We start from the raw sequence: 26606 nt of genomic DNA, 5'->3' as shown, positions 1-26606 counted from the left end.
AGACGCCTTTGCAGTCAGAGGTGACCACATGCATGATTTTTGATTCAGTGAGATTTAGGTCAGAGGTCTTGAAAAGGTGTTCCTAGGAGGAAAGGAAAAAGTTTAAAAAGATAAACCTTGGCTTAGCAGATTTTATGCCAGGAGATACAGCAATAATATTGTGACCATGAGGGATAAAGTCCCAACGGCTTAGAAAGATAATATCTTTGAATAGCTATATCAGTTCTAGTTTGGACTCTAGAAGTGAGTGAAAATTAAAGATCCTATCTACCAATTTATTGGCCAACTTGCTGTTGGGTAGGGTTTTGAGATACTGTGCCTGAAATTCCTAACCTACATAGGTCAGAGGCAATTAGTTATATTCCCAGGGCTTGCTTGGCCCAGGCGTGTAATCTATCTAAAATGAAGATGAAACTGAATTTAGCCAAGAGCTGCATGGCACTTTCTGGGGCCTGGTACATTCTAATAACTTGGAGTTTTCTTTGACCTTGTCTTAGAAACCATGTGATTGTTTATTGGCATCCATCCCGTTACAATTTTTTGTTGCATTTTATTTGTGTCTGTGGTTGAAAGGAGACTGATATGCCGTGCATGCATGTGCAGGTCAGATGACAGCTTTGGGGCGTCAGTTCTTTTACCATGTGGATCCTGGGGATAGAATTCAGGTCCTCAGTCAGTGCTTTACATTGTGAGCTGTCTCTCCAGCCCTCATTTTGATATTCTCAATTTATTACAGAGTTTCATTTTATTTGGCCTAAAGCTATATGATTTGTGATACATCTTAAAAGTTCCAGTTGACTTGGAAATGGAAAATGGCATTAAGAATCAAGAGACAAAAGTGTAGGGAAGATGAGAAGCTCAGCAGCTATAGGGGCTTGCTGCACAAGCCTGATGACCGGATTCAATCCCCAGAACACACTTAAAACGTGGAAGAAGAAAGCCACCTCCACACTGAAGCCTTCTGACGCCCACACCCATGGTGTGGCCCCAATCCTGCATGAGCGCGCACATGTGTATACACATACACACACCCCACATAATAATACTTTCTTAAGAGGAGAAAAGGGGGCCAGGCTGGCCTCGAACTCAGAGATTTGCCTGCCTCTGCCTCCCAAGTGCTGGGGTTAAGTGCCACCCCTGCCTGGCTATTAATGAGACTTTATTGGGTGTAGCTTCTAATATTTCTAGGAGACAATTCTCACAGCAAACTCCCAGTTTCTTCTGGTTCTTATAATGTTTCCATTGTCTCCTCCAAAATGGTCCCTAAGCCCCAGGTGCAGGAATTGTGTTGTAGATGTATCAATTGGGGCTAGATGGCCTCCACAACTCTGTATTTTGATTGGCTGTGGCTTTTCTGTAATGTGAAATTTCTTTGATGAGGGGTGAAGACTACATTTATCTGTTGATCTAAGGATAAATATTTAAAGTGTAGTTAGGAATTTTGCTGGTTTAATAAAACAGTGGTGGTAGGTTCTCCAAGATCCATGACATCACTAGTCCCGAATAGTTGGCCAGGTTTCCAGTACAAGACATGATTTCCTTCCTGTTGAATGGATCTTAATTCTAATGAGAGCTGTTGGTTACCACCAAGGTCTGAGTGCCACTACTGCACACCCTATGGTTATTGCGCCATGCTGGTCTTTGGTGTGTTTCATAGGCATCACAGCTGGGTAGGACTGTTGGTTACCTCCCTCCTTTGGAAACTTACATAGCTTCTTCTGATACCATGAAAGCTGGTCCTCAGTGAGGGGACATTCAGGTCAGTTCTAGCTCAGGAGCCTCTAGGCTCTGTCTAAAATTTATGGTGTCTTAAGCAATAGGGACTGGGGGAGAGCAACAAGGGCAGTAGCAGCATCCTGTAATGTTTGGGGAGTCTGTTTGACAACCCTAACCAACAACTCAAAAGAGGGCTTGTCATTCCTGATTGGGGGTGTATTTGATGGTCTATGGCTCTTGGAGGGAACATCGTCAGCACAGATGGGGAAGCTTCATTTAAACTACATATGTGTATTTATACACTGACTTATGTGTCTTATGGGTGTTTTTAGGTAGTTAGTATGAGTCATTAGTTCTCTAGTGTCTGTCCTCTGAAGCCAGTATGTCCCAGAGTATAGCTCCTGCTTTAGCCTGGGCCAGGGAATGAGAAGGCAGGCACATCAGAGCCACAGCTTAGACCACAAGCCAGAACAAAATGAGGCTATCAAAGAAAACACTGTGAATGTGATGGCTAAAAGAAAGATAGGATAAAATAATTAAATTAGCTACTAGGTAGCACCTAAATAGAAGCCACTATTCAAGAGATTCATGTTACTCATCTTCACAGAGATTATGCTTACAGCTTACTTTGAGCTGTGTTTCCCTAGCCATCTGAATCATTTGTACCCTTCAAGATTATACTCAGGAAGAATGATTTCATGTGGGTGGGACTTTCAGGCTTGAGGAGGGGCAACAGAAGGAAAGAGGGACACAGAGAGGGTTATAGGAGGTGGGCGAATATGATCAAAATACCTGTAGGAAAACATCAGAATGGAACATTTTGTACAATTCATAGCTGCTAATAAAATGTACAGAAAGCTTCAAAGAAAAGTGTTTTTCTCATTTTTCCTGATGGTAGTCTTTGGTATTGTCAATACCCATAACTTTGTACCTTTAAACAGAATTTCAATATGTGTATCAAAGCATCGGGGAAGAGTAATCTACTACTACAAATATGTACATATAGTTGTAATTATTTCTATATGTAATCATCATACCTATGTGTAGCCAATCTGAATTTTTAGTTGTTTTATTTTCCTTATTCTTGGAATTTAGGAATTATTTATATTGTTTGTAAGTTCTTAATTAGACTTGTATCTTGCAGATACTTTGTCTTAATATGTAGCTTACATTCATTCTCTTAACAATGTTTGTCACAGGCAAGGGCAGGAGGCTTTCCAGGGAGGGGAGACTTAGAACAGTGATGTAAAAGGGAGAAAGGAAATAATAGACTAGAAAGGGTTAAATGGGGAGGGAGTTGGGAGGGCAGAGAAGAGAATATGGGGGTGGGGGGTAACTAACATGAAAGATCTTTAGAAATAGTCGTGTGGAAACCTATTATGATAGAAACTTTCTAAAATATAAAATATACATATGTACATAAAAAGTTTTAAAAGAATTTAAATGGAGTTACCCTATAACTTTCCCTACTGGACATCTTAGACTAACACATAAAAATTCCTCATGTCTTTTGGAGTTGTTGGCCAATGGGGATCAAATAGACCCCTCAAAATTACATGCTATTGCTTTTGGTCACTCTCCACAGGTTGCTAGTAAGACCCTATTGCTAACAACACTACATGCTTGAGGTACAGAACAGGGAGAAATCAATCTGGTACTGACTTGGAAGCTCCATCACTACTGGCTAGCTTTCACAGTGCTGGAATGAGCTATGTACATAACCAGAGGAGAAAAATAATCATCACCCAGCTGTGAGCTACAATAATGACTAGCCAATCAACATATGCCCACTGGGTCAATAGTGGCATGGATGTTACTGGAGTAACCAACTACTTTCTGATTGAGATTTAGGCCTGTTCCACAAGATGGAACCCATATACCTGGTACTGTTATTGAGGCCAAGTTCCTATGCTTAGATAGGCCTTAGAGGAGAACCTAATTTTGGTAAATGGACAGTTTTAAACTACCTCCTAGTGATTTATTGCTATACCTTTAGATTAGTAAAATTTTCAACCTTCATCAGAGAAGCTGCTTCTTGCAGTAGATGATGGTGATGAACACAGACAGACGTACAATTGGTGAAGGTGAAAACAATAAGAGACTTCAGGATGCTCATCCCTAAATGGGAAGTCTACGTCACACACCATCATCCTCATAAGGCTGAGGGATCACTGTGAAAGAAGGCACAGGAAGATCGTAAGAGCCAGAGGCAGTGTATGCATACAAAAAACAAAACAACAACAAAACCCAGTGTTTTCTGGCTACACCAGGGCAGTCGCACCACAGCGGTGTGAAAGCATGCACAAGACCTATGTAAGTTCACGCTAGACCAAGTCCAAGCTAAGAGTGTGGAAGTGGAGATGAAATCCCACACCTAGTGGCAATTGACATCTGGCAGGAGAGAGAGAGAGAGAGAGAGAGAGAGAGAGAGAGAGAGAGAGAGAGAGAGAGATTTCTCTAAAGATATTGCCCTTGATAGATCAATCACTTCCCAGCCCCATACCTAAGAGCACGAATTGGACTGTACCTAAAAAAAAAAAGACAAAGTTGGGTGAGAAGGGAAGGGAGGGATAGATCTGAAAGGAGTTGAGGAGTTGAGAAGGGGTGAATATGATCAAATTACATTGAATAAAATTCTCAAAGAATTGATAAAATATTTTTAAAATATTAATTGAATTTTAAACAAAACCCAAATTCTGTCATTGAGCTGAAGGTTTTCATTTAAATTTATCCCCTAAATCAGTTTTTTGCTATCTTGGATCAATCATGCTTTAAACTGCTGTATCTAAAAACCTCATCAAACCCAGAGTCAGGTATATTTTGTGCTAGACATGGTTTGTTTTCTATTTGCTCTTAGCTCAAAATTACATTTTGAATTATATCTTTTAAGATCGAAAGAACTAAAAATAACAGTTTAACTGTCAAAGAATTCACATACTTTGCAATTTATTCACTTAAAGAATATACAAGACTTACTTTGTTTTGTTTTGCTCAAGACAAAGTCTTTCTGCATAGCCCAGGCTGCTCTCAAATTCATATGCTTAAGTAATCATCTTGCCTCAGCTTCCTGAGTGTGCCACGTTGCCCAGATAATTCAGTGGCTTTTAGTAGGTGTACCTGTGTACAGTAATCACTACGTTCATCTTTATCATATTGAGGTCATCTGAAAAACAAAGCCCGTGGAGGTCAGGAGTGTGGGTCAGTGAATAAAGCACTTGCTGGACAAGCATGAGGACCAGAATTCAGATTCCCAGCTCCCACATAGAACCAGAGCTTGGGAGGCGGAGATGGGACTTCTGGGCCAGGCTCTCTACCTAGACCTAGCTGACTCAGTGATCAAGAGACCCTGCCTCAGTAAATAAAGTGGAGAACACATGAAGACACCCAGAGTCAGGCTTCCACATGCAGTTACCCACACAGGAGAACATGCATATAAACACACCACATACACTGTACATGAACATACAAAAAAGGCACCTTAGAGCCTGTAGCTATTACTTCTTGAGCCTCTCCAACCCTAAGCAATCTCTAATCTATTTCCCGTGTCTATAGATTTCCTTATTCTGGACATTTCAGAGAAAAGGAATCATACAAATCTGTGATTTTGTGAACACTTTCTTTCATTTACCATAATATTTAAAAAAGGATTTTAAATTTTACAGGTATAGATGTTTTACCGGCATGTGTGTCTGTTTGCCATGTGTATGCAGTATGGTGGAAGCCAGAAGAGGACATTGGATCCCCCTAGAACTGGAGTTACAGGTGGTTATTAGCTACCGTGTGGGTGCTGGGAACTGCACTCAAGTCCTCTGCAAGAGCAACAAATGCTCTTCACCACTGAGCCATCTCTCCAGCCCCTTGCCTAGTACAATGGTAAATATTCTAGTTGGTGTAAGGTAGTCGCTGTCTTACAATGTTTTGTACCATTGTTACACAAGACTAGATAATGTATAATGAACAATAATTTATTTTTGCATAGTTCTAGAAGAATAATGTCCAAGGTCAAGGTGCCAGCATCTAGTGAAGGCCTGTGTCATCATAGAGCTGAAGGCAGAAGGGCCAAGATACAACCAACAGGAGCCAAAGTGACTGCTTATAAGGGCACCGATTCCATTCTTAGAGTGGAGCCCTCATAGCAAAACCATCTTGTAAAGGCCCGATCTGTTAATACTGTTAAGATACAATTAAATTTCAGCATGAGTTTTAAGACAGTAGTTTTGAGTTGCATGTTCCTGATGATCGGTGTTATTAGACACTTTTCACACGCTTTTGGACCACTGAGATGTCTTACCTTTCAGATCCTTTGTCCACTTAAAAACATTCAGTCCCATCCTGTGGGTTATCTTTTCACTTTCTTGATTGTACCCTTGTATGCACAAAAGTTTCTATTTTGATGAACTCCAATGTGATTTTTTTTTTCTTTTGGCACGTGCTTCGATGTCATGTTTAAGAATCCATCACCAAGTCCAAGATCATGAAGCTTTACTGTTCTGTTTTCTTCTAATGATTTCTAGCTCTTTTATTTGGATTTCTGATCCATTTTGAGTTTTTGTATTCTGGTGTGAGATAAGAATCCACCTTCATTCTTCCCTGGTGCTGGGGTAGGAACAATGGTATAACTCTCTGTCTCAGTTACTGTTCTATCGTGAGGAGACATCATGACCAAGGCAACTATAAAATAAAGCATTTAGTTCAAGGCTTGCTTACATTTTCAGAGGGTTAGTCCATGATCATCACAGCGGGAATTGTGCTGGTATGCACGCAGGCATGGGTGCTGGAGCAGTAGCCAAGAGCTCATATCTGATCCAAAAGCTGCAGACGGAGAGCAAGACTGAGCCTTGTGTGGGCTTTTGAAACTTCAAGCCCACCCCCAGCAACACACCTCCTCCAACAAGGCTATACCTTCCCAAACACTTCCACTAACAGGGAACCAAACATTCAAATATATGAGCCTATGGGGGCCATTCTCATATAAACCACCACAGTGGCATCATCATTTTAGGAAAGGATAGCCTGGTAGAGAAGGGTACCAGTCTTAGGTCCTCTGGCTTGCCTTTCTATGAGCTAGAATCAAGTTCCATCAAGATTCCAGTACTCTCAATGAAGCTGTGGGCAACACAGTCTTCATCACAGGAGTGGGGCTGGTCAGAAGGCAGCCTGTACTACCTTGCCATGATCACTCAGAACTTAGTCCCAGCAACAGGTAGCTGGAGGATAACAGCATCTCTCCCAGGAAAACCAACCCCGCCCCCACCCTAACACACACACACACACACACACACACACACACACACACACACACACACACACACACTGGGAACTAAGAGGAGGGAGTCCTGTGTTTCTGACTGCACTTGTGTTGGGTGGACTTTCCCTCTCTGAGTGGGAAGGGAGGAGGAAGGGGGCAGGCCTTGGCTGGAATGCCACAGGCTCACACTTTGCTTTCCGAGGTTCTGTAGATTTTAACCATCTTTTGCATAGTGGTGGTGTGCCCATCAGGCCCTTCTCTAGAGGTGAATTAACAATTCTCACTGCTTTTGTTGAAAGTCAAATACGCAGGCAGCACTCCTCATGCTGTCTGACTGGTGTGGATTCTGTTTTGATAACTCAGTCAGTGAAACTGGGCAATGAGAAGCCACAGCCTACACAACCATTTAGTCTGTGTGTATTGATCAAGGACCAACTAAGAAAAGGGTTCCAAACTAAAACTGGATTGAGATAACGGTGACTTAAAGTCTGTATTATTAGTTGGACCCCTTACCCATAAACTTCATGGAGGCATCTACTACATATAAACTATATAGACACCAGTGAACTAATTTGGAAATTAGATTTTTCACAAAAGTGAGAATTAATAAACTAAGGTAGCCTGTGACAAATATCTAGAGAATAAATGCTCCAGTTTTTCAGGCACAGTACTATCCAGGATCACAGGGGTCAGGATGAGTTTCTTCTCCTGGAAACCGCTAGACAAATGGGAGGCACGTGGCCAACTCCTGCTTTTTAGCAGGTCTTGTGACCTTCAAAACTACTTAGGACAAGCTCGTCTCCAGTCAGACTCCGGCTGGCAGGCTCTCCCACGCCTGCCTGGGTGTGTGTAACTTGCGGCTCCGAGGGTAGAGTTGCCCAACCAATAAAAAAAACCAAAACCAACCAAACAAACAAAAACCCACTAATAAAAAGCAAATCACAAAACCCTGTGCCTTACCACAGTGGGGTGATGAGGAAAGTCGCGGAAGGAGGGGTCAGCCTTGTCCTTTTCAAATTTAAGTCACACACACACACACACACACACACACACACACACACACACACACACGCCCCGCTCTGCCCACTCCCCGCCACACTGCACCAGCTTCCCTCCCCAAGTCCTGATTCATGAACCGTACCACCTTTGTCTCATTTTAAACTGTGCAGACTATTTTAATCCTTCCACCCCCATCTCAGATTTTCCCCTCCCTCCATCCTCTGGGAAGCTCTGCTAGAGCGCTCTCGGGGTGGGAGAGCACTTCTCCCTAAGGCTCAGCGAGGCGCGAGCGGAGAAGCCCCCTCGCCAGGAGCTCGCCCAGGGCGCGGGGGAAGCGCCCGGGTCCCTTTAAGGTGCGGCGCTCGGCGAAGTGCGGGCAGGCGGCCCGCGAGCCGGCGCGGGGCCAGGAGCCGGGTGGGGAAAGTCCTGCCTCCCCCTCCGCCCGCACCGGGCCTCGCGGGGCCCGCACCCTCCGCCCACCGCACCGCCAGGGCCATGCGGCGCCCCTGAACCATGTCGTCCTCCTACGCCAAGAACGGGGCGGCCGACGGGCCGCACTCCCCCAGCTCGCAGGTACCGCCCCCTCCTCCACCCGCGCCGCCCCGCGCCCCGCCTTGGTGCCGCGAGTGCGGGGCGCTGGTCCCGAGCCGCGGCTCCCTCCTCCGCGCCTCCCGCCCGCTCCTCCCCCTCCTCCCCTCCTCCTAGCCCGGCTCCCGGGCTCAGCGCTCGCTCGGGCTCCAGAGTCCGCAGCCTCCTGTCGCCGATGCCGGGGACTCGGACCCCGCACCCGCGACGCTTTGTTAATGGATGTGGTGGGTGCTCGGGGGGGGGGGGGGGGGAGGGCGCCCAGCTCGGGGGGAGGGGGGGGGGGGGGGAGCGTGGGGAGATTAGAGCGCGGGGTTCGGGGTCCCCCGGGGCGCTGTTGCCCAGGAGGACTCCAGCCTCGCGTGCCCGCCCGGTTCCGCGCTGCGGTCCTCACTGGCTTCTTTCTGGCCCCGGTGTGTCGAGTTCAGGTGGCCCGAGGCACCACGACCCGGAGGAGCAGGTTGAAAAGATCCGATGGCAGCACTACTTCCACCAGCTTCATCCTCAGACAGGTAGGAGGCCCGGCGGCGGGGAGCCCGGACCCAGCGGGGTCCCCTGCTCCGGAGCACGGTTCGTGTCACTGGGGGGGGGGGTTGGGGCTCTGTCCTTGTCCCTCTGCTCCCCGCTCCCCAGTCCTGGGGTCCAGCCGCCCCAGCCTCCGCTTCCAGCTCTGTTCCTCCTCTCCTGGTACCCTGGCTTCCTAGAGTTCGCGTCTCGACGTCTCTCTCGCTCCGGGAAGTTAGTTTGCGCTTGTGGACTTGGGTTGGAAGGGACGAGGACATTGGTCTCGGACACTGAATGTAGGAGCTAGAAGTGTTCCTGGCCCACCTTCGGTGCACGCAGGGACATGGGCGACCTGATTTGGTGCGCGCTGAGAGTTAGGGGATTTCTCCAATCTTTGTCCTATTTTGAATACTTGCACATTCTTGAGAGAGTTCTCTGAGTTCTGGCCAAAAGAAAGACACTTTGAACAGAAAAGTTTAGTCTCATTTTGGCACTGCTTCCTTGATTTCGCGTAATTACGGACTGACGAGGACAGAGGTCTGGTGAGACCTAAATAAGCCAGCGCGGGCGCTGTTCCCAGGGTCTGGCAGCCCTGCATCTTGAGCTGGTTTTTGGGTGCTTTTCTCGTAGTCAGAGACAAGTAGTTCGAACCGAAGGTCGCTATCGCTAGTAATGTTCAGTTCTCAGGTGCCTGTCACCTTGAGGAAGCAAATCGACCCTCAGTTTTCGCGCTACTCAGTGCCACCAGTAAAACCTCCGGAATGGATGCTGGAGAAGGATGCAGAAGTGGCTCACCTCAATCTCTCTTTGGAGTGTGCTCTGTCCAGGTGGATTAGGAAGACTTTGGTCATTGCCCTCAAGAAGCTTTTATCCCAGGCTCTGCCCTGTGACCTGCCAGAGTGACCTTGAAAAATACTTTTTCTCTCTAGGTCACCCAGAACCTGGTGTCCTGTGATTATAATTTACTAGGACAGGCGCGGTGTTGTTTGTTTTTTAATAATTAGTTTAAACATATTTTCAAAGTGTAATACGATTTAGACTTGAAATTGGGCTCCGATCGCTTTTAAAAGGTCTATGAGGCATATTTGGGTAATATTTCCTTGCACGTTTGTAGCTTCTGCAGAAATAGAACTTACGGCTGTCAGTTTCTAACTCAGTGCGGTGTGCACTAAGCATGTGTGTTATTATTCGAACACATTTGGATTCGGAATTCATTTTGAAAGCACACTCTGCCTCTTTGGAGAGCAAGGGTTATTTGTACACTTGATAAGGGGAACCCATTGCTCAGCTTGAACTATTTTTGAGTTATGCAACTCTTTGAGTTCTTTATGTTTATTTTGTTGGTGCTTATTTCTGGTAGCGCTTTCTTATTGCAGATTCTTGGAAATACTAATTATACAGTAGTGCATTCTGTGAGTTGTTTGATTAATACTTTTAAATTTCCACTACCACCGCACTACTTTACATTCTGAGCTCAAACAAAACTATATCCTGTCTAATATTTTTCCTAATTTATGTCAGTAAATGATTGAAACTACACACACACACACACACACACACACACACACACACACACACACAATCTTGTAGAGTGAGCTGCTGCATGCAGGCTTAAAAACATATAATATATTGCAAAGGTAATTTTGAGAATTACTTAGACCAGTGCAGGTTTTGGGAATAAATATAGTTCATAAATCTTTCTGAAACTAGGTGTACTGGTTTCATAAAATGGTCCAAATTCAGCATTTAATTGTAATGAACAATATTCTTAATTTTGGCACAAAACAGTATCTATTTTGGGGGAACTTCATGGCACAATACGCTCCTGCACATGCTCTCATTTAAATAGCACCATATAGACCTCTAAATGGTTACATTTCAAAAGGAGAGATTCATATTTTTTGATGAAATGAGAAATAATTGTAAATGGCTTTTTAATAGCACCCTTTGAATGTAATTGAGCAGTTTTCTCCCAAGTGCACACACACACAAATACACACACACACACACACACACACACACACACACGCACGCACACACACACACATATATGCACGACATCCTTTAATAGAACCCTCTAAAGAATGACAGTAACTCATTAATATTTAAATGCTTAAACATTTTAAATTACATTGATTGATTGATTGTACGAGGGTGGTGCTGCTGTGTACACCCGGAGGTCAGAGGACCACTTGCAAATCTCTTCTCTCCTTCCACCGTGTGAGCCTGGGGATTGTCAAGTTGTCAATCACTGACAGCAAGCACATTCACCCACTGAGCCATCTCCAGCTTTTGAATTCTCAACACTGGAAAGTGATGGAATTTCCCGGTGATGTTGCACGTTTTGTTCGATGCTTTCTTTACTCCAGGAGACAGGAAAGAAAGCACTTGTCTTAGCTTTCCATTGCTGAGGTAAAATACTGAGAGGATCAACTTAAAGGAGAATAGATTTGTATCGCTTCATTGCTTCAGATATTTCTGCCTTGGTCACTTGACTGAGCCAGAGGTGAGGCAGAGACCTGTGTCAAGGATAGGTGGCAGAGAGGGCTGCTGACTTCACGGCAGCTGGAGCAGAGAGACTTGGGGTCAGAACACAAAGGACTGGGAACGACCCTGAAGATCTACCTCCCCCAGTTAGGCCATGCCTCCTACCGTTTCCACAAATTTCATAAACCCCATTCAGCTATGAGTTCATTAATGGATGATCCCATTAACAAGATTACAGCCCTCAGGATCCAGGCACTTTTGAACATGGCTGTGGGAACTGAGCCTTCAATGTGTGAGTCTTTGGGACAGGATTCTTTATGTTGAAACAATAACATCCATAAAAATAATGTTGTTCATTTCTTGGTCCTATCATTTAATGGCTTCCATATGTTGCTTCAAATATGGAAGACCGGACTGGAGAGATGGCTCAGGGGTTAAGAGCGCTGACTCTTCTTCCAGAGGACCTGAGTTCAATTCCCAGCACCCACATGGCAGCTCACACCTGTCTGTCACTCCAGTTTCAGGGGACCCCGACACCCATGGCAAAAACGCAAATGCACATTAGAATAAAGTATATTTTAAAAAAAAATAAGAGGTAATTGCAAGTTTAATAATGAAAAGTTTAAGTTCTTTGACCTGGTAAGTGTTTTGTTGCCTTTGTGTGTGTGTGCATGTGGAAGTGTTGGCATATACACACAAGCCGGTCTGAAAATAAAGATATTGAGAGAGGTTGCCTGGTTGTACACACCTTGGTCCTGGAAACCTGACTGGGAATGAAGAAATGACTGACAGATATACATGTGGAAAAGCTAGGATGGGGTGAGCTGTGCTCACTCTGGTAGAGGACACCTGCTATACTACTCGAAACTATTACAGTGGGCCCAAGGAGGAGAGCTTAGCTAGTCTTCTGAGCTCTCTGTAGCGGGCAGTCTCAGGCTGTCACACTTGGGAGGGGCAAGCTGTGGTTGAGAGTTTCTACATACCCAGGCCAATTGTTACTAAACCCTCAGACTTGAACCAAAGGAAGGCTTTGCAGTTCGTCTGAGCTTCATCCAGGAAAGTCTTTGCTATTTTCCCCCAGTCTGCTAGATCGCTAGCTCCCACGATTTAGGAGAGATGAGGGTTTGGAATGAATCCAGGGAGCCATTCAGTGGTTTCTTTGAGGAAAGGTGAGAAGATGAAATACTTTGCTTCTGCAAGGAGAGAAAGGTGGAGCATCCACAAATGGCCTACACCCGTGACCTTCCAAAGTGTACAAAGTCTGATGGTAGAGGCCACCCAGAAATGGCTTACACCTGGGACCTCCCATAGTGTACAAAGTCTGATGACGTGCGTGCTCTTGCTCGTCACACAGGATAAAATTCTAGAGCTAGCTAAAGTTAGAAGGGCATGATGCTTTACAGAAAGAACTTCCAACGAAGGCCGCTATCACGGGATGGCTTTCTCAGTGTGGTCATGGGGTTTTCTCCCAGGAGGTCTCTGACAGTCTGTTTATGGATAGATCATGTAGTTGTGACTCACTCACGTCTCAGAGAAGCACGTTAGCATTTGCTTTGCATCCAGCTCTGTGAAGGTGACAGCGGGCAGGCACAGTGACCAGTGACTGAGGATTAGAGTGCCTGGGTCTCACAGAACCTGTGTCACGAATAGCAGAGTATTTTGTCCTCTTTCCACTCTGCTTTGAAAAGAAAATCTAATCGGGAGTTTGTTTTCTTCCTAGGAAGCCCTTCGTAGGGTCTGGTCTCTATCTGGTAACAGCATCATCCTCAGCTATAATCTGTTATGTCTGGCTTCAGAGCTTAAATGCACCATCCACCTGCCACAGGCCCTTAGTACATCCTGAGCACCTATGTGGAGGACTTTACTATTTTCTTTTCTTTTTCTTTCTTTTTTCTTTTTTTTTTGAGCTGAGGATCGAACCCAGGGCCTTGCGCTTGCTAGGCAAGTGCTCTACCACTGAGCTAAATCCTCAACCCGGTATTCTCTTGGCCTAATAGCTTTTAATAGCCCTCAAGACCTGAGAGTTTAGATTTTGTGGGTCTCTCTCTCTCTCTCTCTCTTTCTTTCTCCTTCTTCTTCTTCTTCTTCTTCTTCTTCTTCTTCTTCTTCTTCTTCTTCTTCTTCTTCTTCTTATCAGACACTGTCTTACTTTGTAGCACAGGCTAGCCTCAAATGCATGACAGTCTTCCTGCCTCAGCTTAGGAGTTTATAGTCTGACTTCTGGTTCTAAGCTCCCTGATTAGGTCAGTTTTCTAAGTAGGTGTTTCTAGAACAAAGGGCTGTGCTCATTTTTTTGTAGCACCTCTCCATTGCGATTCAAGATGGACTTAGATCTCTCTCAGTGTTTGTCCCTGACTGACTTGAGTACCAGGAGAGTGAAGGAATGTCTGCACTTACTTCATCTTTGCATCCTTGACGTTGAGCATCGCCCATTTTCAGTGCATGCCCATTGGAATGGATGAAGAGGATGGATTTAGGATGAATTTTTGTTGAAAGGAAGAAATTGCTTCCTAACAAACCTCCCCATCCCAAATTTCATAGCTTAAAACAATTTATTTCTGAGCACTGACCAGATAGCTCTTCTGCTTTGTGTGATGTTTCTGCACAGGGATGTGGGGAGGTCCAAAATAGCCTCACACATGTGGTTGGCAGTTGGTTCTGGCTCCCAGCTGAGAGCTCTGCTGGGAATTTTGGCGGGGGTGGGGGGTCGGGGAACTTGCTTTTCTTCCACCAGTGCCTTGCATGGCTGTTTGAACTTTTTGGTGATACAGTGGCTGGAGTCTAAGCTGGACCATCCCAAGAAGCAAACACTGCATCTGCATCTGTGCTAGGCTTCAGTTTCAAAAGCAATCCTTCACTTCTTTTGTGTTGCACAAGGTAAAATAGGCTCAAGTGTCTACTCTGTTTCAAGGAGAGAAAAAGGAAAGTGTGTGTGTGTGTGTGTGTGTGTGTGTGTGTACAGGTGTGGGTGGGTGCATGTGCACATACATGTCTGCAAGTGAAGCCAGCCATCAACCTTAAGTGCTGTTCTTCAGGAGCTACCTAACTTTCGCTTTGAGACAGGGTCTCTCCTTGGGACCTGGGACTTGCTAATTAGGCTAGGCAGGCTGGCCGCCCTCAGGATCCATCCAGCTCTGCATCCCAAGAGGGTGTCTAAAACAAAACAAAACAAAACAAAACAAAACAAAAACAAAAACAAAAACAAAACACTTAAAAATGTATTTAGTGTGTGTGTGTGTGCTCTTAGGTGTACCTGTCCCAGCAGACATGTGGAGATCAGAGAGCCATTTTTAGGAATCAATTCTCTTCTTCTGCCATGTGGGTCATGGGGCTTGAACCCAGGTCATGAGGCTTGGCAGCAAGTGCATATTTTATTGAGGCATATCACTGGCCAGAGTATTTATTCATGGTTTAAAATTGAGAGGAATGTTTGTGTGTCTGCTTGTCTGTATGTGTGCCACAGGCACGCAAGGTCCTTCAGAGGCCAGAAGATGGCATCAGATCCTTGAGGCTGGAGTTACAGGCAGTTGTGAGTCTCCTGATTTGGGTGTTGGGAACCCAACCCTAATTCTCTGAAAAAGCAGAAAGTAGTCATAATGGCTGAGCCATCTCTCCAGCCCCTGAGAGTATTTTTGATGTAGTAGAAGGTCAATTTCCATGTGAGTAAAGAGAAGTGGGTAAAACCAAATTAAATTCAGCATTAATACCATATTATAAATTATAATTTTTATGTGACAGAGTAAAGGATAAATAAATGTTCCATGTGTACAAAGAAGAGTATTTGATTAATTTTATTTTTTAAAATGTATTGTTTGCGTGTGTGTATGGATGGGCGTGTGCGTGAATGTATATGTGTATATGTGTATATGTGTATATGTGCCTTGGTGGATTTGTGGAGGTCAAGGGGCAACCTAGTGGAGCTGTTTCTCTTCTACTTTAATGTGGTTTGGGGGATTGAACTCTGGTCATCAGGCTTGCATGGCTTACCCTTCAGCTGTCGAGCCATCCCACTGGTCCTATTTGATGAATTTTAGGCATACTACCACTTAAGAATAGAAAACTTGGTGTTGTGGTGGTACATGCCTGAAGTCCCAGCTCCGAAGAGGCTAAAGAAGGGAAATCTCTTGAGCATTAGAGTTTGGAGCCAGCTTGGATAACAAGTGAGACCCCCATCTCCAAAACAAAAGCAAAGCAAACAAACAGAAAAAAAAAATCAATCAGAATAGAAAGAGCCTTCACAGACATAATGACATCACATTTAGAAATAAAGCTTGTGCAGCGGATGGCGTGGCTGCAGCTGTCTGTGGAAACCTCGTGTATTTTAGGGTATGCTAATCAGATGATCCTTATAATGACTCAGTGAACCCACATTGTATTTGCAGATCAAAAACATATGCAGATTCTGAGTTGATACTATAATAAAACAAGTTGGCAGAGGCATTCTTTGGGTTATAATTTGGGTACTGGTTACAGACACATTTCTCTGATGCAATGGGAATTCATCAACAGCAGGTACCTGCTTTGTGCACAGCTCTAAGAATAATCATATGCCTAGAGGCATGCAGATATGCCAAATTTATCCATAAACTTAGAGTCACACAGTTTTAGAACAGGAAGCCATTGCATAAGTCAAAATCCTTCAATTTCTTGCTGTCAGATAACTAGAACACAGGCCCAGCATAGGATGGAAAGTTCACACTGGTAATTAGAGGTAGACCTGAGATAGCCTTGGCCCACACTCCTTATTTTCACCACAACACACTAACCCTGGGTTATGAAGATGGACACAGATTTGTAACTCCAGGTGCATGAAAGGACATATGGGGTTTATTCCTCTTTAAAGCCTGGAATACTCAGTTATTTCACAAGTTCATTTAATTATTTTACTTTTGAGGTAGGGAATTGTTATGTAGCTCAGGCTGGTTTGGAATCCACACCCTCCTATCTCAGCCTCCTCGACTGCTGTGATTATAGGTGAGGGCCTGGTTCTAGAAATGTCCTTACTCTGTGTAGATGCTTTGAAGAACAAAGCATCATTTGGAGGATCTGGAGCCTGGGTTTCCTACTTATTCTATCATGGATGACCCCTTTTTGCTTGAGTGTTCACAGTTAACAAAGGATTAGTTATTTGTTTGTTTACTTAACTAGTCCTTATGTTAGTCTCCCACCCTATCAAACTTCCTTGTGTTCCCCATCCCCTCTTCCCGGGACTCCAATACAGAAACATATTTAAACAGGTAATGAGAAAGATTAGAAACTGGGCCCAGAAATGAGTTACAGCACAAATCCACCATCGATGTTTGGGGTTTTTTGTTTGTTTGTTTGTTTGATTTCATTTTAGTTTATGTGTGTAGGTGTTTTGTCTGCATGCATGTTTGTGTACCAAGTGCACACTTGGTTCCCGAGGAGGTCAGAAGAGGGCCTTGGATCCCTTGGGATTGGAGTTACAGACAGTTGTGAACTGGGTACTGGGGAAATGAGCCCAGGTCCTCTGCAGGAGCAGCCAAAGCTTGTAACTATGGAGCCCTTTCTTCAGTCCCAAGCCACCATCACGTTACTGAAGCAAGCTATGGAGGAAACTGTCAGGTGCTGGATCCAGAGGAACCCCGTTAGGAGAAGCTCAAGCTCTAAGGAGATGCTGCCTCTGTCAGAGCAGCCACTTGGGGCAGAGAAAATGAAGAGAGGTACCTGGTCTCTCCCTTTCAGTTGCCTGCTGGCAGTCCTGGTGAGATCCAGCTTGCCTGGGAGCCTGGGAAGCAGCCTGCAGGGCTGGGCCATGGGATAGGGGTGTGGGGAGCATCGAGCCGGTCACGTGGCCATAACCCTTTTTTATGTTTTAGCTACTGCTCAGCAGATGGTAAAGAAGTATTTTCATCCATAAAGGTGGAAGTTTCTTTCTTGTGCTGTAAGGTGGGTCTTGCTTCCTAATTGGTACAGTCTTAATTAAACCGAACTTTAAGAAAACCTTCACACTTCCTTTGAGAATGTTCTGTAGGATGGAACTTCCCAAACTGCAATTGGATCAAGCAAGGAAGAGATTGATTGACATCCCTCTGGCAAACCCTGCTTTGTTCTTGCTTTGGGGCTTGAATTGGTGGAGTTGAATGGATGCGATTTGTGGTGGAGAAGTCAATTACTGGAGAGCTGACCAGTTAACCCAGTCATTGATCTCCAAGTCTTTTACCCACTCTTTCCTTTTCCTATGTTCTGCACACACGGCGTTCCCTAAATTCCGTTTCTGTAGAATAAACAACTATGTGTTCTTCAGTTTAGAATGGTAAGATTTTGTTGGCATTTAGAAGAAATTCTGATTCAGGCTTCGTTCTTCTTAGGAAATTAAAGGACACTGTGTGGAAAGCTAGACTGAAAATGAAGGCCTTTGCTTTTGCCCCCACCCGCTCACGGCTCCGCCAGCTGTCCAGACAGTACTGTTCCTGGGTGTGCTACCCTCCGTCAAGGTAGAAAAACAAGGGCTGAGCTGAGGAGACTTTTGTTTAGTCAGAGCACTGGGTAGAAGTCTCTCCGCCCCACCTACTAACTTATGAGATTTCCATCTGCCAACAAGATATTTACCACGGTCTCCCAGCTGTGGCTGTGTTCTTCCAAGCTCATCTTCCTTAGAGTTTGCCCTTTCTGGGTTTTATTGTCCAATCTCAGACTCAGGTGGGCAGCTTGAGGCTCACTCGGCATCACTGGAGACTAGAAAGTGTCTGCTGGCACTTGGGGATAGGACATGCAGCCCACATTCTAGTCTGTGGCACCTCCCTACTGGGCTTTCCACCAGTTTGGAATAGTATAGCTTCTGTCTGCTTGTCCTTTGCCAGAGCTTTCTGCCCAGCCCGAGGATATGTGCTGAGAAGGGGCTATAGAGTTGGAAGTACTGGTCCTCTGTAGCTCAAATTCTAATTGATCTTAATAATAAAACCCCTGGGTCAGATGTAGGGGTAAATGCTGAAAGGTCAGCGAGACAAAGGAACAAGCCACAGCCATTGTCTTACCTTGCCAACTCCTCAGCCTGAAAGGGAGGGGGGAGCTCCTGTCTTCTCCTGCCTTATATTCCTCTCTCTGCCCAGCCATATCACTTCCTGTTTCTACCTCCCTGGTGCTGGGATTAAAGATGTGTGCCTCCTAAGTACTGGGATCAAAGGCATGAGACCCCAAGTGCTGGGATTAAAGGTATGAGCCTCCATAGCCTGGCTCCATTTCTTTTTTAGACTGGATTAATCTCATGTAGCCCAGAGTGGCCTTGACCTCCTGATCTTCCTGCTTCCTCCTCCCCAGTGCTGGGATTAAAGGTGTGTGCCTCCCAAGTGCTGGGATCAAAGGCATGAGGCCCCAAGTGCTGGGATTAAAGGTGTGTGCCACCACTGCTTGGCCTCTATAGTTAACTAGTGTCTAGCTTGGCCTTCTGATCTCCAGGCAAGCTTTATTTGTTAGAGTATGAACACAATAATACCACAGTCCTCTGAGATGGCCCTTTAGTTAAGTGTATCTGGCCCATGCTGAGATTCTGGATTCTTCTGTCTACTGAACCTGGTGTGTTACACAAGTATTTCCATCATTATCCACAAGAAGACAAAACTACCCACCCACAGACTCTTTAATTCCTCTCCATATTAGAAAATATCAAACTGCTAAGCCCTAGGAAGAGTCATGCTGTTAGCCCCGTCAGAACACTCTGGTTCAGACAGTTGGCATTGTTCCATCTTCTCAATTGTATGCTATTATCCTTCATGAACCCAGAATATAATGAAGCAGAATGCTGTGCTTTTTATTCTAGAAGACTGTTAGTGTTCTCACAGAAGCGCATTGAGAGTCCAGTCCACAGGATTTTAACTATGGGGGCGTCAGGGAATCTTGCAGGGTAGGACCTATGTTGGCTTCCTGCAACAAATACTGGAGATAATGGACTTAGAAAGAGAAGATGAAGTGGGGGTGTGGAGCTCAGTGGTAGAGTGCATTTCCTAGCACGTGCAAGGCCCTAGGTTTGATCCTCAGTGCCAACATAGAGAAAAGACTCATTTTGGCCCATAGTTTCAGAAGTTACAGACCATGTCACTCAGCTCTGTTGCCTTGAGGCCTAGGGTGAAGCAGCACTTCATGGTGGGAGCCTGTGGTGTCAAGATGAACTGTTTGCCTCTTGCCCCACACCAAGAAGAGAAAGGAATTCTACTTTGAACTTCAAAGGCACCTCCCTACTGGCCTGGAGACTTTACCACTGACCCCATGTCTCATAGATTCCACCACCTCCCAATAATGCCACCCTGGGAACCCAGCCCTTACCACTTGAACCTTCAGGGGCCACTTAGCCAAACCATAGCAGACCAGATACTCATGTTCTTCTATCCATGAAAAAGCTACAATATAGCTTCAATTTTAAGGGAATGATTTTATTGCCTTCAAGTAACACTAACGACAAGCTGTGCACTATGGCAACCTGTATTCAGATCAGAGCAGACTGGAACATTATTGACACTTGGCTTGAACCTAAATAGCGCATTGGAATTCCTCAATGGTAGTTCTTATTTTTATTAAAGTAAATAGGGTCCTCTGGAAACATTCCTGTTTCTTTAACATAACTCGATTATTGCACACATAAATAGAATAGAGGTAATTACTTGAATCTGAAGGGATGACATTCAGTATTTGTATTTGGGGTACTGAAAGCATTAATTAGGTAGAAGCTGTAAAACTAGGTTGACAGCTATGGAATCTTCTGGATCATCTTACTACTCATTTACATGACAAATGGTGCCGACTTTATTTCTCACTTTATCTTTTTCCCTGTTGGTAGATGTATCTTTCTCCAGGGTGGCAGCTTAATTGCTGTAGCAATATTTGTTTTGAGAGGAAATATTTTATAAACATAAACTTGAAAAGAATATACATTTTTTTTTTCTGGGCTGCCAGAATCACCGGATGTGATAAACTTATGTCACATTGAAGGTGTCTATAAATGATACCTTTTCCAAACTTTTTATGGAAATTTTTTTAGCCATTTCTTTTTTAATACACAGAAGACCAGCAGCAGTGAAAATTCCTAGGACCTTGTGCAAATGAATTCATGCTCCCACCATCTTTCCAAATGGTCTGCTGCTGTTGTTAACTGCTCAAATGCTGACCGTGGTTCCAAATCAAACAAGTGGGTAACAATGTCTGTGCTCCCCAGTGGCTATGGTCATGGCCTTTGTATTTGATGTGTATGTGTGTTAGTGTGTGTGTGAACAGGAAAGGCGATCTGTTTTCGTCACCCCCACGACTTTGTCACCAGTATCACTAACACCTCTCTACACCGAGGTGACGGCTAAGCTACGCTGTGCATCTGCCCGTCCCATTTCACGTAACTGGAGTTGCACAGTAATGTGTGCTCCTTTGGAACTCTTTTTACGGACATGTTCCTTATTTCAGGGATTCAGTTTGGCAGCCCTGGAGCCGGTTTGTGGTGTTGACTTGTCATTGCCAATGGACTTGCCTTTCAGTGAACTGCGTCAGGTCACATGGTAGTGAGTGGGCTGGCGCACCCTTGTGTTTATTTGGAGCTGCGTTCTTGTTGATGAGTGATTTTTGTTTGCTTGCTTGCTTTTTCTCAGAACCATTTGATTTCCTGGAAATTAGACCCCTAACCCCAGATTCTTTGTCGTCAGGAGACATTCAAAGATTTTTAAGTGTTTTTATTTTATGTGCTCGGATACTTTGCCTGCATGTCTCTGTGTACCCTGTGTGTGCAGTGCCTTTGGAGGCCAGAAGAAGGCATTGGATCCCCTGGGATTGGAATTGCAGATGGTTGTGAGCCATGTGACTCCTGGGAATTGAACCGGGGTCCTCTATAAGAACAGCCAGTGCTCTTAATCACTGAGCCATCTCTCCAGCTGCAGGAAAATTTTATATAATAGGATGTTGTCCATGGGGCAAAAGAAAAGTGTCAGAGCAATAAAACAGTTATCACCACAAATTCAATAACTTCTAGTACTAGGAATACCCAGGGCGCTTGCAATTCAAAAATACTTGTATTTTATCTTTTTTTTTTATAATAACGCATCATTGATAATTATAATATTTCTTCCTTGAGAAGTACAGTCAGAGAGAATGCAGAGTGTTTGAGTCCAGATCTAAGTACAGTACTTATGGGCATTACTGGGTGTACAGAACTGTACTCTGTGTGGCAGGTGATGCTCAGTTATATTTCAGTACTTCCCTGGGGGACAGAAGTCAATTATCAACACAGTTGTGTGGGAGAGAAATAGGTCAGCTGCAAATAGTCTCTGCTAATTTCAGAAAGCTTGAGGGGTGCTTTAGTTTGGGGGGGTGTTTGGTTCATTTGGTCTTTGTGTTAAGGTTTGTGCTATTGGGCACTTGGATTTTCATGTAGCAGTGCCCTTAGATTCCTTAATGTAATCTAAGATATCTCTTTTGTGTATGTAAATTGAAAAGTAAAAAGTATTGACGCTGGTTTTAAAACATGCACTGTGCTACAGTATGTATAACACAGCATTTGCCCCTTTAACCGATTCAAGTGGCATTAAGTCCGTTCCCTGGTGCTTTTGTTTGTTTGTTTTTGGCTTTTCCAGACAAGCTTTCTCTGTGTAGCCCTGGCTGGCCTGGAACCTAGCCTGTAGACCAGGCTGGCCTCGAACTCAGAAATTTACCTGCCCCTGCCTCCTGAGTGCTGGGATTACAGGCCTGAGCCGCTACTGCCCTGCTCTCCCGTGCTTTTTAAAGACAGTGTCAGCAGTGAAACTTACACAAGTCCAATTTATGAATCGGCTTAGCCCTTTTAACGTTAACAGCAAAGACAACAAAACCCCCCAAACCACAGACCTGGAATCACAGACTTTGGTGGAGAAGAAACAGCTGAGAAGAAATGGGAAGAGCTCTGGAGGGTCAGTGAGATATTGGAAGGAATGACAGTGCAGGTGGGCTTCCTGCCCCGTGTGCCCCCCCTCCCCCCTCTCACCCCTCCTCCCCCCACTCCCCTCCTCCACCCCCACCCCTGCCATCTACATGTGTCCACACACCTGACTGCTTCCCTTTTCCTATATCATCTGCAGCGTGAAGAATTGCAGGCTGCTTTGGATTAATGAGGAATCTGTTTAAAAAGCACCAAGGTTGTAGGGGCTTAGGAGGCCCTTCTCCAGCGTGTGTTGTTGTCATGTGACTTACTTCTCTGCATGCTTCTTTCACTGTCATTAAAAAAAAGAAAGCCAACACAACAGTGTGGGTAGGTGAAAAATACAGGTCCACCTGCCTGAGTCCATTTCCGAGCCCCCCCCCCCCCTCTCCTGGGCCTGTGTTACTTACAAGGTAACCAAGTATACATACATACTGTGTCTTGGGCTCAACTCTGACTCCTCTGTCACTCCCATTATCATAAAACTCCCCCACTTTTTTAAAAAACTTTTTTTGGGGGTTGGGGATTTAGCTCAGCGGTAGAGCGCTTGCCTAGCAAGCCCAAGGACCTGGGTTCAGTCCTCAGCTCAAAAACAAAAACAAAAACTTTTTTTTTTTTACTTATTCTTTGGGAATTTCACATCATGCACCCCAATCCCACTCATTTCCTAGTCCTTCCCCATCTGCCCTCCACCCCTGTAACTCCCAAAAAAGAAATTTTAAGATTAAAAAAAAAAAAAATGCTGGGCAGTTGTGGCGCATGCCTTTAATCCCAGCACTCTGGAGGCAGAGGCAGGTGGATTTCTGAGTTCTGGGCTAACCTGGTAACAAAGTGAATTCCATCCAGGACCACAGAAGAGAAACCTTGCCTATTAAAAAAAAAAAAAAACAAAACAGCACATCTCGCTGACCCTCTGGGCAAGGACCTGCTCCTCTGTCAATTACCACCTCCTCCTACACCAGTCACAGCTGAGGCTGAACTCGTACCACTTGGCTCCTCCATCTTTCCTGCCTCTCCATCGCATATTTGCTTGTCATAGTGGCATTGGGTGCTGCTGTGTGTCACACAGTACACCCCTTTGCCCAAACAGCTTCCATTGCAGTGAGTCATTGGTCTGGTTCAGGGCCTCGGACTTCTACTACACCATTGAGACTGAACTCAGACCTCTCTCAGATATCCCCGCTGTTGCCCGGAGTCATGGAGATCCTGTGGTTATGGTTCTGCAGGACACACCCCTTTCATGTGCTCCAACAGCTCATAGATGGGGGAGGTGTTGGGGTGAGCCAACTTAGTGGATCTGGGTCTGGGTAGTAGCTGAGTTGGTCAGCCTGGGTCTCTGCACCCTCCCTCCACCCCCTAGCAGCTGGCAGGGGCGGGGCACTGTAGAGGCCAGTGAGGGGAGGGACCAGCTCGCCCACATGTGGTGGCGTGTATTATTCAGAACTCCCTGGAACCTTCTCCTCCTGGAAACACTCTCACATACACTGCTCTCCTTCCCTGGTATGGTCCTGGTGCTCTACTGCTTTTTCACTTGTGAAGTCTCCTTTGTGTAATCTGCAAGCCCTTATACCCCTCCAGCCTGTGTGCACTGGCCATCACTGATGTCCCATGTTGGATGGGCAAAGAGGAGATGTTGTCATGTGTGTGCAGCAGCAGTGCACCTTAGGCTGGGCCACCTTTTCCACGTGGAGACACAGGACCTCAGGGTTTTGCCCTTAGCACTCTTGGTTGATAATCTCCCACCCAGCCATGGAGGGAGGCATCCTGCTCCAGCTCCAGCTGTGAAAATGCTACTGCTTCCTTCTAAGACACCGTTTCTCAACTCTGTGATCTCCAGTCTCCCTGGACAAGACTTCCCCATCTCTGGGACACACAGTCCCCTACGTCCTTGTGTGGCACTGGTCATGCCCTGCCAGATCTTTGCTAGGGCCAGCCTCTGCAGCTTTGGCTGCATCTCTCTGTAGGGTTTTCCTGAGGGTGAGACATTATTCTGCTTCCGCTCAGAACTGAACTCAGAACTTGCTTCCAATAGCAGGTCTCCCACAGGGTGCCTTGACCTGCTTGCTTTGATACAGGCGAACTACATCACCTTTTAGGCTCAGTGGCAACCTATGTACCCTTGTGGTGAGGCAGTAGGAGAGGAAGGATAGGTGAAAAGAACAATACTGGATAGGAAACCTTGAGATAGGGGGGTTGAGGGTGCCTAGGGAGAAAGACAGTCATTGATGGGAGTGTTCTGGTTAGGTTTTTGGTTTTGTTTTTTTTCTCTGTTGTCAACTTGATACGAGCTATAGTCATTTGGGAAGAGCGAACCTCAGTTGAGGAGTTGCCTCCCTCAGACTGGCCTGTGGGCAAGCCTGGGGGGCATTTTCTTGATTAATGACTGATGTGGGAGAGTCCTGACCTTGAGTAGTGCCATCCTTGGATAGGTGATCTTGGGAGATATAAGAAAGTTAGCCAAACATGAGCCTGGGAGCAAGTCATTAAGCAGTGTTTCTCCATGGGGGTCCGTTTCGGTTCCTGCCTGAAATTCCTGCTCTGATTTCCTTCAGTGATGGACTGTGACCTGTGACATGGAAGCCAAATAAACCATTTCCACCTGTGCTTCAGTTTGTGGTGTTTATTATAGAAACAGAAAGCAACCTAGGGTAGGGAGCTAGCTTAAGAAAGTAGATGAGACCATACTTGGTCTGTTTCAAGCTTTATTTTCTAACTGTGCATGTGTATGTCAAAGAAGAGACACTGAGCAAAGATTGGCTAAAGCAAAGTGTAGCATTCTTGGTTCACACTGTGGAAGCTCAGAACTGGATGCCATCTTTCAGGGTCTCTCTCTGTCGCGCCAACCGAGGCCTCCATTTATCCCCTCTTCTGGTGGCAGCAGTAGCTGTGAGATCTCCCACGTACCCACAGTCCCCTCTTGTATAGTTTCTGCAGAATAATAAGAGAGAGGAAGTTTATGTCTGTTTTTTATGGAAACATGTCCCGAGCCCCTGAAAGCTCACACTAGACACAGGTTTCTTGAATCCCATTAGCTGGAATCAACTCTTGTGGGCCACATGGTGGCTGTGACATGTCCTGGAAGCAGCAATTGGCTACTCCTGGTGATGAGGCTGAAGTTGGCCTAGATCCAGTTGAGGGAAGGGAGGACCAGCTTACCAAGAGTAGGCTAGACTCAGGCAAGAGAGGAGGATGTTCTTTGTGCTTCCTTCCCTGGGGTATTGGATGGTTAAGGGTCATTTTAATTGAACAAAACACATATAAACATCTTGAACTTTTTATGGACAGTTTGATAATGTTAAAATATACTCACATGGTTGAGCTACCATCATTACTGCCTTGGTAGTAAATCCATCCTTAATAAGACTTTGGAGATAATCTGGGGCTGGGATTTCTGTTGAAACTGCCTGTTTTAATGAGGGAAATGTGTGAAGTGTCATATAGCTGACTAAACAGTGAACTGGGATTCCACCCAAATGGAATTGACTCTGCAGTGGCTGCTTGATTTCTTGGGCCTCTGTTTTCCTTTATGGAGAGTGAGGGTGAGGGTTTGACTAGGTGATTTCTAAGGTTCCATCAAACCTGGTTGCTAGACTAATTTATGTCTGTGTCTGCAGAGGGTGACCAACTCATTCATTTTGGTAAGAAACATGATATTCAATAATGTAGGGGCAGAAAAGCTTGCTTCCTTTCATCTAAATTATATGTAATACATATAATTTAGAAATAAGGTCCAGAGACCCATGAAAGACCATTTATATGCTTCTGTTTGATGATGAATGGACAGCTGTATGGGGCTGCAAATGGACCAAAAGGTATGATCTGCTATGATAGACTTGATGGGAAACCCAGTCAACCTGGTCTGCATTCTTTCTGGCCTCTCTGTGTAGAATCATTTCTACTGGGTTAGGGGTTGGACCAATTTGGAATGAGGGAGAGAGCAACCCCTCCTAGGTTTTACAGCTTGTATCAGAGGAGAGAAATTTTGGATTCTGCGGCCTAACTTGGCAAGGAGGAGTTTTGGTGATAAAGTGAGATTTTGCTTCTGTGGTTTTTCCAGTCTCCCTTATTTCAGAGTTCTCAGTATGCCCCCAAACAGTCTATGCTGGGAGTATCATATTCTAAGCCCAACAATGGCTTTTGTAGAAAGCCTGTGTCACTTAGCTGCTGAGATGGACTGAA

General features: G+C 45.1%; 1 protein-coding gene and 1 long non-coding RNA gene across 3 annotated transcripts in view; one reads left to right on the top strand and one right to left on the bottom strand.

Annotated features, from left to right (window-relative positions):
- On the bottom strand, nt 1-6370 carry LOC118583135. The gene is made up of 3 exons (XR_004944826.1): nt 6008-6370; nt 3707-3887; nt 1-82 (listed from the first exon to the last, which is right to left on the bottom strand). It is a non-coding gene; the product is annotated as an uncharacterized LOC118583135 (long non-coding RNA).
- Nucleotides 6371-8192: 1822 nt separating this feature from the next.
- Nucleotides 8193-26606, top strand: part of Cacnb4 (calcium voltage-gated channel auxiliary subunit beta 4) — a 262761-nt gene continuing 244347 nt past the window's right edge. Inside the window, exons 1-2 of one of the 2 annotated variants that reach the window (XM_036186494.1) lie at nt 8193-8536; nt 8977-9060. In XM_036186494.1, the coding sequence (XP_036042387.1) occupies nt 8477-8536; nt 8977-9060 (144 nt within the window). In that variant the 5' untranslated portion in view covers nt 8193-8476. Of the gene's footprint in view, nt 8537-8589; nt 8776-8976; nt 9061-26606 lie in introns of those variants that run through there. The other variant, XM_036186495.1, reaches the window with a different exon arrangement.

Source organism: Onychomys torridus, chromosome 4, assembly GCF_903995425.1.
Source record: "Onychomys torridus chromosome 4, mOncTor1.1, whole genome shotgun sequence".
In the NCBI taxonomy this organism is placed as follows: Eukaryota; Metazoa; Chordata; class Mammalia; order Rodentia; family Cricetidae; genus Onychomys; species Onychomys torridus.
This window is presented reverse-complemented; position numbering and strand designations above follow the sequence as displayed.